General features: G+C 47.0%; 1 protein-coding gene across 1 annotated transcript in view; it reads right to left on the bottom strand.

The window, feature by feature from the left end:
- LOC147109109 (cation channel sperm-associated auxiliary subunit beta-like) overlaps positions 1–15,897 on the bottom strand; it is a 556,551-nt gene that overhangs the window by 415,079 nt on the left and 125,575 nt on the right. Inside the window, exons 6-7 of the mRNA XM_086002719.1 lie at positions 3,543–3,701; positions 2,582–2,674 (exon numbers count right to left, since the gene is read on the bottom strand). Coding sequence (XP_085858845.1) covers positions 2,582–2,674; positions 3,543–3,701 — 252 coding nt within the window. The remainder of the gene's footprint in view (positions 1–2,581; positions 2,675–3,542; positions 3,702–15,897) is intronic.

Raw genomic sequence — 15,897 nt, 5'->3', positions numbered from 1 at the left:
AAGGAAACACGAAATGACCCGCCACTCTCCAGGGTCTATGATTTAACGGTGAAGGGATGGCCAGCACATGGCGAACCACTGCTGCCAGCATTCTCGCCGAGAAGAGAACAGCTGTCAGTGTGCAGAGGAACCTTGATGTGTGGATCCAGAGTAGTAATTCCACCCAAATTGAAAGATAGAGTGCTCAATGAGCTTCATGAGGGTCATCTGGGAGGGGTAAAAATGAAGAACTTAGCCAGAGCGTTTGTGTGGTGGCCGGGAATCGATAGAGAAATCGAAGAGATGACCAAGAGCTGTACAGGATGCCAGAAGGTCCAAAACGCCCCACCACAAGCCCCTCTACATCCATGGGAGTGGCCCTCATCTCCATGGCAAAGGGTGCACATTGATTTTGCTGGTCCCTTTATGGACTCGATGTTTTTAATTGCGGTGGATGCACATTCAAAGTGGCCAGAGGTAATAAAAATGTCCTCAACCACCACAGAAAAAACTATCACAGTCTTATGAACCATATTCGCCAGGAATGGGCTGCCTGAACAGATTTGCTCTGACAATGGACCACAGTTTGTGTCTGAAGAGTTCCGGATGTTCTTAAAGAACAATGGTGTTAAGCATTACACATCCGCCCCATATCATCCAGCCACTAATGGATTGGCCAAGAGGTTTGTTCAAACATTCAAGAAGGCTATCAAGGCAATGTGTAATGAAGATATACCCCTACAACACAATGTGGATAACTTCTTGTTTGCCTACCGGAATGCGACACATGCGCTTACCAACCAAACTCCAGCCATGATGTTCTTCAATCGAAGACTACGATGCCGCTTGGATTTGGTTAAGCCAAACATCAGAAGAGATGTGGAGAACAGGCAGTTTCAGAATATGAATGAAAGGCCGACCAGGAGTTTTAAGATAGGTCAACCAGTTTTGGCCCGGGACTACCGCACAGAGAAATGGCAGCCAGGAACGATCTGTACACGGCAAGGACCTCTAATGTATACCGTGGACGTTGGGGAGAGCATTGTAAGACGCCATGCTGACCAGATTCTAGAGTCACTGGAAAACGTCAACTCCACACCACGATCTGATACACCTGACGATGAAACCGAAGTACCAATTGCATCTACCACAGAATCGGTGATATTGGAAGCAGACGAACCAAACAACGACATTGATCCCGACTCAACCTTGCCAGAAGAACCTGATATCCCAAAGAGGTGTTATCCAGACAGAATCAGGAAGCCTCCTCAAAGACTGAACTTATAATTGCTTAACTTCAACCAATGTATCTAGCAACCGTAATTGTAAGTGTAATTAGTTATTATTTAGTTGTTAAATGAATGTTATGTACTGTTTATCTAAAAGGGGAGGAATTGTTGTGTATGTACCTTTAAGGGAATAACTGGTCTCAGACTGCAGTACCGGCAGTGACCACCCCTGTATAAAAGGCCCTAGCAGGCTTCTGTAGTTTCAGTTGCCAGGTTGTCTCCATTCAGTAAAGACTTGTTATAATCAACTCCTGCAGTCTGTGTCTCAATTATACACGGACATAATAGATTTCTAGAAGGACCTCCATCAAGAAACAACGGCAATGGCAGATGCCCCTTGACAGTTCAGCAGCTACAAGTAACTACAAAAGTGCTATACAGCTTTACCCAAGAGCAACTGAGGATCCTTTTAAATGGCTTTCAAAATGCCCACTTCAGTATTTGTACCACCCATTTGTTGGTGAGCAGAGCAAGAAGTGGCAATAGTGAGGGCTGAAAGTGGCATCAGCATTATTAAAATGTCACTTGCCCCCTGTTTGAATTTATCCATGATGCTTCCATCTGTCTCAGACAGGAGCTCTGACCACCAGTATTAATTTTCCCTGGAAAATATGACAAGGCATAAAATCAGCTGTAAATGGGTTGTTTTATGTTCCATCCACTTCCATATAATTTGCACTACCTCTTATCCATTACTCCCATCTCCAGTGACCTACGTTGGCTTCCATTCACCAAAACATTTAATTTAAAATTCTTATTATCAACTTGAAATCCATCTCCTCGCCTCACCATATCTCTGCAACTTCCTCCCACCTTATCTGTTGCACCCTTGCTTCAGACTTCAGATTCTGTCCTTTTATGTATCTTCCACCGCCACCACCCCCCCCCCCACTACCACCATCACCCCCACCCCCATGCTCTCCACTTCTATCTCCACCTTGAAAACCTTTTCAAAACCTATTTTTCGCCTAGTCTCTCCCTCCATGGCGCAACATCCATTGCCTTACCTATTTCTATTTATTTTTTCTTCTCCATCTAAAGTACCTTGGGACATTTTCTACGCTTAATTAATGCTTGTTGTTGTAGATGCTCCATTATTTCTTCCTTTAGGATGCCCTCTAAATGTTTTACATACTACAGATGTCAGGCTCACTGGCCTATAGTTCCCAGGATTACCAATTCTCAGGCACTACTCCTGTTTCCAATTAAACCCTAAAGAAACCCACCAGGTGATGACCGATTTAAACTCGCTGAACCATTGTGAGTTTCTATTTAAAAACATGCATTCAAGATAATAAATTAATAAAAATTACCTCCTTTAAGTAAAGCACAGATGACAGGTTTGATATCAAACCACTTGTCGTTTGATGACGTAAATGCACTCTTGGTTACCAACACATAAATACCTGCATAACAACATAAGGGAATGAAGGATTAGTCAAGAAATAGTACAAAAGGAAATAGAATTTTCTCTTGCTTAAAAGATGGAGTTTGCTATTGTTCCATTATCTGGAAGCATACATAAAGAGGAGAGAAGACAGAAAGAGTGAGGCTGATGAGGCAATGAGGAATGTTCATAGTGATGCACTGGGAAAAATGTGCAACAACTAGAGAGAGCGCACATGTGCTTAAAACAACAACAGAGAAAGCAGCACAACATGAATTAGACTGTGAGAAAGAAGCAAAGGCAATAAGTAGATGAAATTTCAGTGTGTGATTTACAATATTATATTTTGTTACATGATATAACAATCCTGTCATTATAAAAAGCATACCTCTGACTGAGTGCAATACCACAAGAGATTAACTGGTCTTTTCATTCTTTACTGTTTATGGGATATTACTGTGTGCAAAATGACTATTACATTTTCCTACATAACACAGTCACTTCAAATTAATTCACTGTGTGAAGACATTTCTTAGACACACGATAAAGCATTATATATTGCCTATACAGAACCATGCTTTTTGAATAAAACCTTTCTTTTACTGGAAAGCTGACTATTGCTGTCTGTTCTTGTAGCACTTGAACATAAGATTTTCATTACCTGGCACAGAACCACCAGAATTTTACAAATTATCCCATCCTTACACTATAAGGGATAGTGAACTAGCAGTCCTCGTCAACTACATATGCCTTGCCCAACCATATTCAAATACATACAATGTCCATTTCCTCTATATAAATACCTCTACAAGAATCAATCAATGCAACACATATGATTTGTAATACCATGATTTAAACTTGATTTAAAATAACTGCAATCTATGTACCTGCATTAGGCACTTTGTAACTGCTGAACAAAGGTGCAACAATCGCCACATCAGAAGCACAAAGCCGCCTAGCAATTATCAGGGAATGTGCAGCTTGTAGAACAGGAAATATATTGGCTGGTTCGACTTCTACACCAAGTTTCCACTGCAAAAGAGGTTCTATAAGAACACAATGATAAAAAGAAAATATACTCAAAACATTGTAAATCATTACTGTTTGTTTATTAGTATTTTGTCGGGGAAAAAACCTTATAGGTGTAATTTTACGAGGCACCTCTACTGACAGAGCCTCACTAGTCACGAGTGTGAGTTAGAAATGGGGCTGTAACACTATAGACCCAATTCTCTGACTCATACTCACCATTAGCAAGGCTCACATCAGCAGCGGAAACTCGCAAAATTCCCCTATATGTGCCTGTCACAATTATAGTGTTGTGATATAAACAAAATTAATTAAAACATGTTTCCTCCCATGTTATGTATCTCGTTGTTTTGCTGCTCTTGCTGTCTGCCATCTGCAAACACATCAAATGAACAAAGGAATGTTGCTTAATGTATTTATTTCCCATTATAAACCCACCATCATCACTTATCAACTCTAAACATACAAATTTGTAAATATTATAGCTATACAGTTGGGAATAATGCAGTAAAGCTGGTGGATGGAGTGAGGCAAAGGTGTTAGCAGAGAGTGAAAAACCTATTACAGCACCAGCAGAGTCAATATGGTTTTATGAAAGAAAAATCGTGTTTAAGAAATTTATTAGAGTTTTTTAAGGATGTAACTAGCAGGGTAGATCAAGGGGAACCAGTGGAGGTAGTATATTTGGATTTCCAAAAGACATTCGATAAGGTGCCACATAAAAGGTTGTTATGTAAGATCAGGCTCATGGGGTTGGGGTAATATATTAGCATGGATAGAGGTTTGATTAACGGACAGAAAACAGAGAGTAATTTATAGTTGCTAAGGTCTTTTCTGGTGTAGCAGGGACTGTTGGTAAACCATACAAGTGCCTTAGAGTTTATCTTTAATTGGTAATAGTGAATTAATTTAAATTAATTAAAGGGTAAGTCATGCCAGGAGAGCCCAGCCCCGTATTATGCTCCTCTTGCTCTATGTGGGAATTCAGGGACACTGCCGGTGTCCCTGATGACCACGTGTGCCAGAAATGCATCCAGCTGCGGCTACTAGCAGACCGCATTGCGGCGCTGGAGCTGCGGATGGATGGGCTTTGGATCATTCACGATGCTGAGAGGGTCGCGGATAACACGTTTAGTGAGTTGGTCACACCGCAGGTAAGGGCTGCACAGGCAGAAGGGAAATGGGTGACCATCAGGCAGAGCAGTAGAGGCAGGCAGGTAGTGCAGGGGACCCCTGTGGCCATCCCCCTCTCAAACAGGTATACCGATTTGGATACTGTTGAGGGGGATGACTTACCAGAGGAAGGCAGCAGCAGCCAACATCCCGGCACCAGGGGTGCTTCTGCTGCTCAGGAAGGGAGGAAAAAGAGCGGGAGAGCAATAGTGGTAGGGGATTCTATCGTAAGGGGTACAGATAGGCGTTTCTGTGGCCGTAGACTTGACTCCAGGATGGTTTGTTGCCTCCCTGGTGCCAGGGTCAAGGATGTCACTGAACAGCTGCAGGGCATTCTGAAGGGGGAGGGTGAACAGTCAGAGGTCGTGGTTCACATTGGGACCAATGACATGGGTAGGAAGAGGGATGAGGTCCTGCAGCAAGAATTTAGGGAGCTAGGTAGCAGATTAAAGAGCAGGACCTCAAAGGTTGTAATCTCTGGATTACTCCCGGTGCCACGTGCTAGTGAGTATAGGAATAGGAGGATAGAGCAGGTGAATGCGTGGCTAAAGAGTTGGTGCAGGAGGGAGGGCTTTAGTTTCCTGGATCACTGGGCCTGCTTCTGGAGAAGGTGGGACTTGTACAAGTCGGACGGGTTGCACCTGAACCACAGCGGGACAAATATCCTTGCGGGGAGGTTTGCTAGCATTGTTCGGGGGGGTTTAAACTAAAATGGCAGGGGGTTGGGAACCTGAGCAGGGAGACGGAGGAAAGGGAAACAGGGATAAAAGCAAAAGATAGGAAGGAGAAAAACAAAAGTGGCAGTCAGAGAAATCAATGGTTTAAATCAAACGTGGCCACAGTAAATAATAATTCTAATAGGTCTAAGAGCGTTAAAAAAACAAGCCTGAAGCCTTTGTGTCTTAATGCGAGGAGCATTTGTAATAAGGTGGACAAATTGGCTGCGCAAATAGAGGTAAACGAATATGATTTGGTTGGGATTACGGAAACGTGGCTCAAGGAAGGCCAAGACTGGGAACTCAACATCCAGGGGTATTCGATATTCAGGAAAGATAGGCAAAAAGGAAAGGGAGGTGGGGTAGCATTACTGGTTAAAGAAGGGATTAATACACTTGTAATGAAGGATATTAGCTCTGATGATGTGGAATCTGTATGGGTAGAATTGAGAAATACTAAGGGGAAAAAACATTAGTGGGAGTGGTAGATAGACCTCCCAACAGTAAGGCGGAGGTTGGGGATGGCATTAAAAGGGAAATTAAAGAAGCGTGCAATAAGGGCACAGCAGTCATCATGGGTGACTTTAATCTACATATAGATTGGGCCAACCAAATTAGTAACAATACTGTGGAGGAGGAATTCCTGGAGTGTTTACGGGATGGTTTCCTGGACCAATATGTCGAGGAGCCAACCAGAGATCAGGCCATCTTAGACTGGGTATTATGTAACGACAAAGGATTAATTAGCAATCTTGTTGTACGAGGCCCCTTGGGCCTGAGCGATCATAATATGATCGAATTCTTCATTAAGATGGAGAATGAAGTAGTTGACTCAGAGACTAGGGTCCTCAATTTAAATAAAGGAAACTACGATGGTCTGAGGAGTGAGTTGGGTAGGATTGATTGGGGAATGGCACTCAAAGGGTTGACGGTGAATAGGCAATGGCAAACATTCAAAGACCGAATGGATGAGCTACAGAATTTGTTCATCCCAGTTCGGCATAAAAATAAAACAAAAAAGGTGACTCAACCGTGGCTAACAAGGGAAATTAGGGATAGCATAAGATCCAAGGAGACGACATATAAATTGGCCAGAAAAAGCAATAATCCTGAGGATTGGGAGCAGTTTAGGATTCAACAAAGGAGGACAAAGGGATTAATTAAGAAAGGGAAAATAGAATATGAGAGTAAGCTTGCAGGGAACATAAAAACTGACTGTAAAAGCTTTTATAGATATGTGAAGAGAAAAAGATTGGTGAAGTCAAGCGTAGGTCCCTTACAGTCAGAATCAGGGGAATTTATAATGGGAAACAAAGAAATGGCAGCCCAACTAAATTCATACTTTGGTTCTGTCTTCACAAAGGAGGACACAAATAACCTCCCAGAGATGCCGGGGAACATAGGGCCTGATGAAAGGGTGGAACTGAAAGAAATCAGTATTTGTAGGGAAATGGTGTTAGGAAAATTGATGGGACTAAAGGCCGATAAATCCCCAGGGCCTGATAATCTACATCCCAGGGTACTTAAGAAAGTGGCCCTAGAAATAGTAGATGCATTGATGGTCATCTTCCAGAACTTGATAGACTCTGGAACAGCATCCATGGATTGGAGGGTAGCTAATGTTACCCCACTATTCAAAAAAGGTGGTCGAGAAAAAGCGGGGAATTATAGACCGGTAAGCCTGACATCGGTAGTGGGGAAAATGCTAGAATCTATTATAAAAGATGTAATAGCAGAGCACTTGGTAAGCAGTGACAGGATCGGACAAAGTCAACATGGATTTACAAAAGGTAAATCATGCTTGACAAATCTACTGGAATTTTTTGAGGATGTAACTGGTAAAATAGATAAGGGAGAACCAGTGGATGTGGTGTATTTGGACTTTCAGAAGGCTTTCGATAAGGTACCACATAAAAGATTAGCGTGCAAAATTAAGGCACATGGGATTGGGGGCAAGGTATTGACTTGGATAGAGAACTGGTTGGCGGACAGAAAGCAAAGAGTTGGAATAAACGGGTCGTTTTCCGAGTGGCAGGCAGTGACTAGTGGGGTACCGCAAGGATCGGTCCTAGGATCCCAGCTGTTCACAATATATATTAATGATCTGGACGAGGGAATTGGATGTAATATCTCCAAATTTGCAGACGACACAAAGCTGGGTGGGAGGGTAAGCTGTGAGGAGGATGTCGTGAAACTCCAGTACAATTTGGACAGATTGGGTGATTGGGCAGAAACATGGCAAATGCACTATAATGTGGATAAATGTGAGGTTATCCACTTTGGTGGCAAAAACAGGAAGGCAGATTATTATTTGAATGGCAATAGATTGGGAGAAGGGGAAGTGCAAAGAGACCTGGGTGTTCTTGTGCACCAGTCGCTGAAGGTAAGCATGCAGGTGCAGCAGGCGGTTAAGAAGGCAAATGGTATGTTGGCCTTCGTAGCAAGAGGGTTCGAATACAGGAACAAGGCTGTCTTGCTACAGTTGTACAGGGCCTTGGTAAGACCACACCTTGAGTATTGTGTGCAGTTTTGGTCGCCTTACCTGAGGAAGGACGTTCTTGCCATGGAAGGAGTGCAGCGAAGATTCACCAGGCTGATACCTGGGATGGCAGGAATGACGTATGAGGAGAGATTGTGTCGATTGGGCTTATACTCACTGGAGTTTAGAAGATTGAGAGGGGATCTCATCGAAACCTATAAAATTCTGTCAGGCCTGGACAGACTAGATGCAAGAAGGATGTTTATGATGGCCAGGGAGTCCCGAACCAGGGGTCATAGTCTAAGGATAAGGGGTAAGCCATTTAGGACTGAAATGAGGAGGAATTTCTTCACCCAGAGAGTGGTGAACCTGTGGGATTCTCTGCCACAGAGGGCGGTGGAGGCCAGTTCATTAAATATATTCAAAAAAGAGTTGGATGTATTTCTTAAGGCTAAAGGGATCAAGGGATATGGGGAGAAGGCAGGGACAGGGTACTGAATTTGGATGATCAGCCATGATCTCATTGAATGGCGGAGCAGGCTCGAAGGGCCGGATGGCCTACTCCTGCTCCTATCTTCTATGTTTCTATGATAAACGGGTCATTTTCAGATAGGCAGGCTGTAACTAGTGGAGTGCCACAAGGATCAGTGCTTGGGCCTCAGCAATTTACAAGCTATATTAATGAAGGGACCGAGTGTAATGTACAGCCCTCTGGAGTTGCGAATTTCAAAGAGTCACAACCCTTTGAGTGAAGAAATTTCTCCTCATCTCAGTCCTAAATGGCCGACTCCTTATTCTGAGACTTTGACCCCTAGTTCTAGACTCCCCAGCCAGGGGAAACATTGACAGAAAACAGGTCACCTGCCTGCCCTCTCAGCCAGAAAATGGTGCATAGCATAGGGAAAGAGGCAATGAAATAATTAAAACAAAATTGGGGGAGGACTTTTTTTTAAGTAGTTTACTGCAGAAATCTTTAAAATGTTATTAATCTACTGTTTTAATATATACCAGATATAATTGTGTAGAAACCATAATGATTTCCTAAATGAATACATCAGAAATCAACTGATGCTCATCCTATAATGAGATATTGCCATAATTCACATTCTGACTAGAGAGAACCTATTGTACTACAGTATATATCTAATTTTTGTTCCTGTATATTATTCAACAATGTTACATGGTCTTACAAGAACCGTATTTTAAATAGGATTAATCAGATGTTCTTGTCAAGCAAATTCCTTGTATCATCCTACACTGTCATAGCTCACCGATGGATACACACAAAACGCACATAAAGTCAGATATTTTTCCAAAGGGAGGGAGGGGAAAACATTCTAAGTCAATCTCATGAAATTTGTAGGGATTTGTTACATAACAACTGCCCCATAATCTTTGCTATGCAATTAAGTATGAAAACATAAAAGAATCATACATGCCAACTATCAACACTTCACACTGCTATCAGCATTTTGGTGGCCTGATCAGCATGTCTGCATTGCTGACAAAAATCAGTACAGACCTTTCTCCCGTTCGTACCATTCTTCCGAGTCCAGCTGATAATGCACCAGAACAGGACCCTCTCTCCTCTCAGCCCCTCTCCCAACGTTAACGGCAGGGATTATAGCCCCCGTATACAGTAAGTGGGAATTCTCGTAAGAACAGGGGCTCCCGTAAAACACCAAACAGAAGCTGCCATTAGCACTAACTACAATATTAAGAAGAGAGGGATGCATTACGGGGCATAAACAGCCAGACATAGATAGGAGTGGGACGGTGTGGAGGAAAAGAAAATGAATGCCAACATTAACTGAGAGGGAGTGGGAAGCGGGAATGCCAGCTTGGACTAGAAGATTGGAAGATTATTAGCTTAATTGGGTTGGGGAGAGGAAAGCACAGCAGGTTGAATTATAGTCAAGTGGGAGAAGAGTAAGAACTGAGAAGGTTGGAGAAGAGAGTGTTTCTGCAAAAGGATGAAGGGAAATACCCAAGTATGAGTTGCTGCCTTCGGGAGAAATGGGGGAATGGAGGGAAAATTCAAGGCCAAAATAATTTTCTGTTCAGTAAGGTGAAGAATATCTGTGCTGCAGAAATGGAATCTTATTAGGTGTAGTAGGGTAAAAATAAATTAAGACTCAATAAAGATGGCAGGGCAGGTGATGTGTTGCGACTGCAGTATGTGGGAGCTCCTGGACGCCAGTGTGATCTAGGACGAACACGTCTGCGGTAAGTGTCTGCAGCTTGAGGAGCTTCAGCTCAGAGTTGATGAGCTGGAGGCCGAGCTGCGGACACTGCGATGCATCAGGGAGGGGGAAAGTTACCTGGACACTTTATTCCAGGAGGCAGTCACACCCCTTAAGATAGGGTCTTCTGATTTGTTCAGTGGTCAGGGACAGGAGGATGTGACTGCGAGTGAGGCAGGTATGGGGACCCAGGAGGTGGAGGAGCCTCAGCCTTTGCAATTGTCCAACAGGTTTGAGGTTCTTGTGACCTGTATGGATGAAAGCGGTGGCTGCAGCGTGGATGAGCAAACTGACCATGGCACCGAGGTACAGGAAACCATTCAAGCGGTGGGAGTTAATAGGAATGTAGTGGTAATTGGGGACAGCATAGTCAGGGGGATAGATACAGTTCTCTGCGGCCAAGAGCAAGAGTCTAGACGGCTGTGTTGCCTGCCCGGTGCCAGGGTTCTGGACATCTGCTCTGGGCTGGAGAGGAACTTGCAGTGGGAGGGGGAGTAGTCAGTGGTCGTGGTCCATGTAGGTACCAATGACATAGGTAGAACTAGGAAAGAGGTTCTGCTGAGAGAGTATGAGCAGCTAGGGGCTAAATTAAAAAGCAGAACCTCAAGGGTAATAATGTCTGCATTATTACCTGAGCCACGAGCAAATTGGCATAGGGTAAATAAAATTAGAGAGATGAATGCGTGGCTCAAAGACTGGTGTGGGAGAAATGGGTTTCAATTCCTGGGGCACTGGCACCAGTACTGGGGAAAGTGGGACCTGTATCGTTGGGAAGGTCTTCACCTGAACTGTGCTGGGACCAGTGTTCTGGCGAGTCATATAACTAGGGCGGTAGAGAGGGCTTTAAACTAAATATTGGGGGCATGGGATCAAATTTGGGAAGATGTGGTAATTCAAAGATTAGAGACAAGGCAATAGAGAAAGGTATTAATATGGGAAATGATAAAAAGACCGTGACAGGAAGGGATAGAGAGTATAAATCTAAGAGTAAATCAACAGGTAAGGCTAGAGGTAACAAAAATAATAAAAGGACAAAACTAAAGGCATCTGAATGCACGCAGCATTTGAAACAAAACAGATGAACTGATAGCGCAAATAGAAATAAATAAATATGATCTGATAGCCATTGCAGAAACATGGCTGCAGGATGACATAGATTGGGACCTGAATATTGAAGGGTACATGACATTTAGGAAGGACAGGAAGGTGGGAAAAGGTGGAGGGGTGGCTCTGTTAATTAATGATGGTATTAGCACAATAGAGAGGGATGACCTAAGTTCAGGAAACCAGGATGTAGAAGCGGTTTGGGTAGAGATGAGAAATAATAAAGGCAAGAAGTCACTTGTGGGAGTGGTGTACAGGTCCCCTAACAGTAACCACATGGTAGGATGGAGTTGTGGTAAACCACTGTCATACCTGTCTGTGTCTGTATGTGTATTCCACTAGGTACAGGTCTGGACATGCCTCGGCTGACTCCTCCCACTATTCCAGGTATATAAGTGACTACCTCCCAGTCCCTTAGTATTCTGGACGGGTCGACCACTCGAGACAAGACCTTCATTCTTTAGTTAATAAAAGCCTGATTGTTACTCGCTCAACTTCAGTCTTTTGAGTAATTGATGGCGCATCAATTTTATTAACTAAATTTTTTATAATGGAGAAGATCCTCACACCAGCATGCCTGGACCTGGACAGTCGGGAAGCGGACGCTTCCACCAAGTTTGCTCACTGGCTCACGTGCTTCGAGACATTCCTGACTGCCTCCACTGCGGTCGAAACGGATGCGGACAAACTGTCTGTCCTGTTCTCCAAGGTGAACCACCGAGTGTACTCAGTCATCCGGGATGCGACCTCGTACACAGCCGCCCTCCAGCTCCTCAAGACCCAGTACACGCGCCCTGTGAACGAAGTATACGCTAGGCACCTTCTGGGGAGTCGCAAGCAACAACCTGGGGAATCGACTGAGGAATACCTCCAAGCACTGTCCGTGCTTGGCCGGGCCTGTGGGTGTAAGGCGGTAACGCCCACTAAGTACACGGAGGAACTGATCCGGGATGCCTTCGTAGCGGGCCACAGGTCCAACTACACCAGACAGCGACTGCTGGAGCAGAGTGACCTCACCCTCGACAAAGCCTCCGACATCGCACTAACGCTGGACGCAGCCTTCCGGGGCATGGATGCCTACTCCTCTGCACCGTGGACGCCGCGGGGAACGACAACCTGGGACACGGTAGGACAGCCCCATAGCACCGTGCCACCCCAGCCACAGCCCAACAACGGCCCAACTACCGCAGCAGTGTCCCAAAGCCAGACAGCAGTATCCCAAGGCCAGAAATGCTACTTCTGTGGCCAGGCCAAACACCCCAGAGCGCGCTGCCCGGCGAAGAATGCAACCTGCTCGGGCTGCGGGAAAAAGGGACACTACGCCAGCGTCTGCAAGGCCAAAGCCACCCCGAACGCCAGCAGCGCCGCGTGTGGGCCGTGCGAGCCGCCATCTTGGGCCTCCCCAGCCATGTGCGAACCACCGCAGCAGCAGCCATCTTGGACGACTCCAGCCACATGGGAATCATGGGCGCCGCCATCTTGGACACCAGCCGGGACGCAGCAGACCGCCAACCCCCCCCCATCTGATACTCGCAGCGACACACCGACCCCTACGCTGGCCTCTGTGACGCTGGACCAAACGAGACCGCACCAGCTAGCTCGGTCCAAAATGGACGTTAAGGTAAACGGCCATGCAATAAACTGCCTTTTTGACTCCGGGAGCACAGAGAGCTTCATCCACCCCGACACGGTGCGGCGTTGCTCTCTCCCAGTCCTGCCTGCGCACCAGCGGATTTCTATGGCCTCCGAGTCCCAGTCAGCGGACATTGGCGGCTACTGCATGGTGACACTAGTAGTAGACGGGACTGTGTTCAATAATTTTAAACTCCTGGTCCTGCCCGACCTCTGCGCTGCCGTTCTACTGGGGTTGGATTTCCAGTGCCACCTCAAAAGCGTTACGATGGCGTACAGTGGCCCCCTCCCCCCACTCACAGTCCGCAGCCAGCAGCCTCCAAATTGCCCGCCGCGCACTAGATGCAACCTCTCCACACTCAGAGTCCCACCCCCCCCACTGTTTGCTAACCTCACCCCCGACTGTAAGCCCATCGCCACAAAGAGCAGGCGATACAGTGCCGGGGACAGGGTTTTCATCAAAACCGAAGTGGAACGGCTCCTGAAGGAGGGGATTATTGAGGGCAGCTCCAGCCCCTGGCGAGCCCAGGTTGTGGTCGTTAAGACCGGCGAGAAACAACGCCTGGTCATCGACTACAGCCAAACAATAAACCGCTACACCCTGCTGGACGCCTACCCACTCCCCCGCATAGCTGACATGGTCAACCAGATCGCGCAGTACCGCGTCTTTTCGACCATTGACCTGAAATCAGCGTACCACCAGCTCCCCATCAGCCCTGAAGACCGCCAGTATACTGCTTTTGAGGCAAACGGCCGCCTCTATCACTTCCTTAGGGTTCCCTTCGGCGTTACCAACGGGGTCTCCGTCTTCCAAAGGGAGATGGACCGGATGGTCGATCAAAACGAGCTGCAGGCCACTTTCCCTTACCTAGATAATGTGACCATCTGCGGCCATGACTTGCAGGACCATGACGCAAACCTCGAGAAATTCCTCCGCACCGCCCAACTCCTGAACCTGACATATAACAAGGAGAAGTGCATATTCCGCACAGACCGCCTCGCCATCCTTGGCTGTGTTGTAGAACACGGGGTCATCGGTCCCGACCCGGACCGGATGCGTCCCCTTATGGAACTCCCACTGCCCCACTGCCTAAAAGCTCTGAAGAGGTGCCTAGGGTTTTTTTCCTACTACGCTCAGTGGGTCCCCTACTATGCAGACAAAGCCCGTCCGCTGATCAAGTCCACCTCTTTTCCCGTGACGGCAGAGGCCCGCTTAGCCTTCCACCGTATCAAGGAAGACATTGCCAAAGCCACCATGCACGCAGTGGACGAATCCATCCCCTTCCAGGTGGAAAGCGATGCGTCCGACTTCGCTCTGGCCGCCACCCTTAATCAGGCGGGGAGACCTGTGGCATTCTTCTCACGAACCCTCCAGGGCCCGGAGACCAGACACTCCGCGGTCGAGAAGGAGGCCCAGGCTATCGTGGAGGCTGTGCGTCATTGGAGGCACTACCTGGCCGGAAAACGATTTACCCTGCTCACTGACCAGCGTTCAGTTGCTTTTATGTTCAACAACAAGCAGAGGGGCAAAATCAAAAATGACAAGATCTTGAGGTGGAGAATCGAACTTTCCACCTACAATTACGAGATCTTGTACCGGCCTGGGAAGCTCAATGAACCCCCAGATGCCCTATCGCGTGGCACCTGCGCCAGCGCGCAGATCGATAGGCTGAGGGCCCTCCACAATGACCTCTGCCACCCGGGGGTCACCAGGTTCTTCCACTTCATCAAGGCCCGCAACCTGCCTTACTCCATTGAGGAGGTCAGGACCATGACCAAGAACTGCCAAGTCTGCGCTGAGTGCAAACCGCACTTTTATAGACCAGACAGAGCCCACCTGATAAAAGCCACTCGCCCTTTCGAACGCCTGAGCGTCGATTTTAAAGGGCCTCTCCCCTCCTCCGACCGCAATGTGTACTTCCTCAACATCATTGACGAGTACTCCCGGTTCCCGTTCGCTATCCCCTGCCCGGACATGACCAGTGCCACGGTCATTAAATGTCTGAACAGCCTCTTCACCCTGTTCGGTTTCCCCAGCTATATCCATAGCGACCGGGGCTCATCGTTTATGAGCGACGAACTCCGCCAGTACCTGCTCGCTAGGGGTATAGCCACAAGCAGGACCACCAGTTACAACCCCCGGGGGAACGGACAGGTGGAAAGAGAGAATGCAACTGTTTGGAAGGCTGCCCTACTAGCCTTAAAGTCTAGGGGCCTTCCGACCTCCCGCTGGCAGGAGGTGCTCCCCGATGCGCTCCACTCGATTCGGTCACTTCTCTGCACTGCCACCAATGCCACCCCTCACGAGAAAATGTTTGTCTTCCCAAGGAAGTCCACATCGGGGACATCGTTACCGCCATGGCTGACGTCCCCAGGGCCGGTACTACTGAGAAGACACGTGAGGGCCAATAAAACGGACCCCCTGGTCGAGAGGGTCGACCTCCTCCACGCCAACCCCCAGTACGCTTACATTGCGTACCCGGACGGGCGGGAGGACACAGTCTCCATACGAGACCTCGCACCCTCGGGGACCGCTGTAACCCACTACCCATTACCACCCCCCCCCACGACCCGATATCCAACCCCAGCAGCCGGCTCGCCTTGGACCGTCACCCATGAGGACTACACTCCAGGGCCCCAGCCTACACGGGACGCGACGCCGGAAGCTCCACCAACCCTGCCGTCGCCACGTCGATCACAGCGGCAGACAAGACCTCCGGAGAGACTCCAATACACGAACTTTTAAATACACTTCACCCCGCCGGACTCATTTTTAAACAAGGGGTGAATGTGGTAAACCACTGTCATACCTGTCTGTGTCTGTATGTGTATTCCACTAGGTACAGGTCTGGACATGCCTCGGCTG

This window comes from Somniosus microcephalus, chromosome 12 (assembly GCF_052327205.1).
Source record: "Somniosus microcephalus isolate GS21.2 chromosome 12, FLI_Smic_1.0, whole genome shotgun sequence".
Classification (NCBI taxonomy): Eukaryota; Metazoa; Chordata; class Chondrichthyes; order Squaliformes; family Somniosidae; genus Somniosus; species Somniosus microcephalus.
Note: the sequence above shows the minus strand (reverse complement) of the source record. Positions and strands in the feature narration are given on the sequence as shown.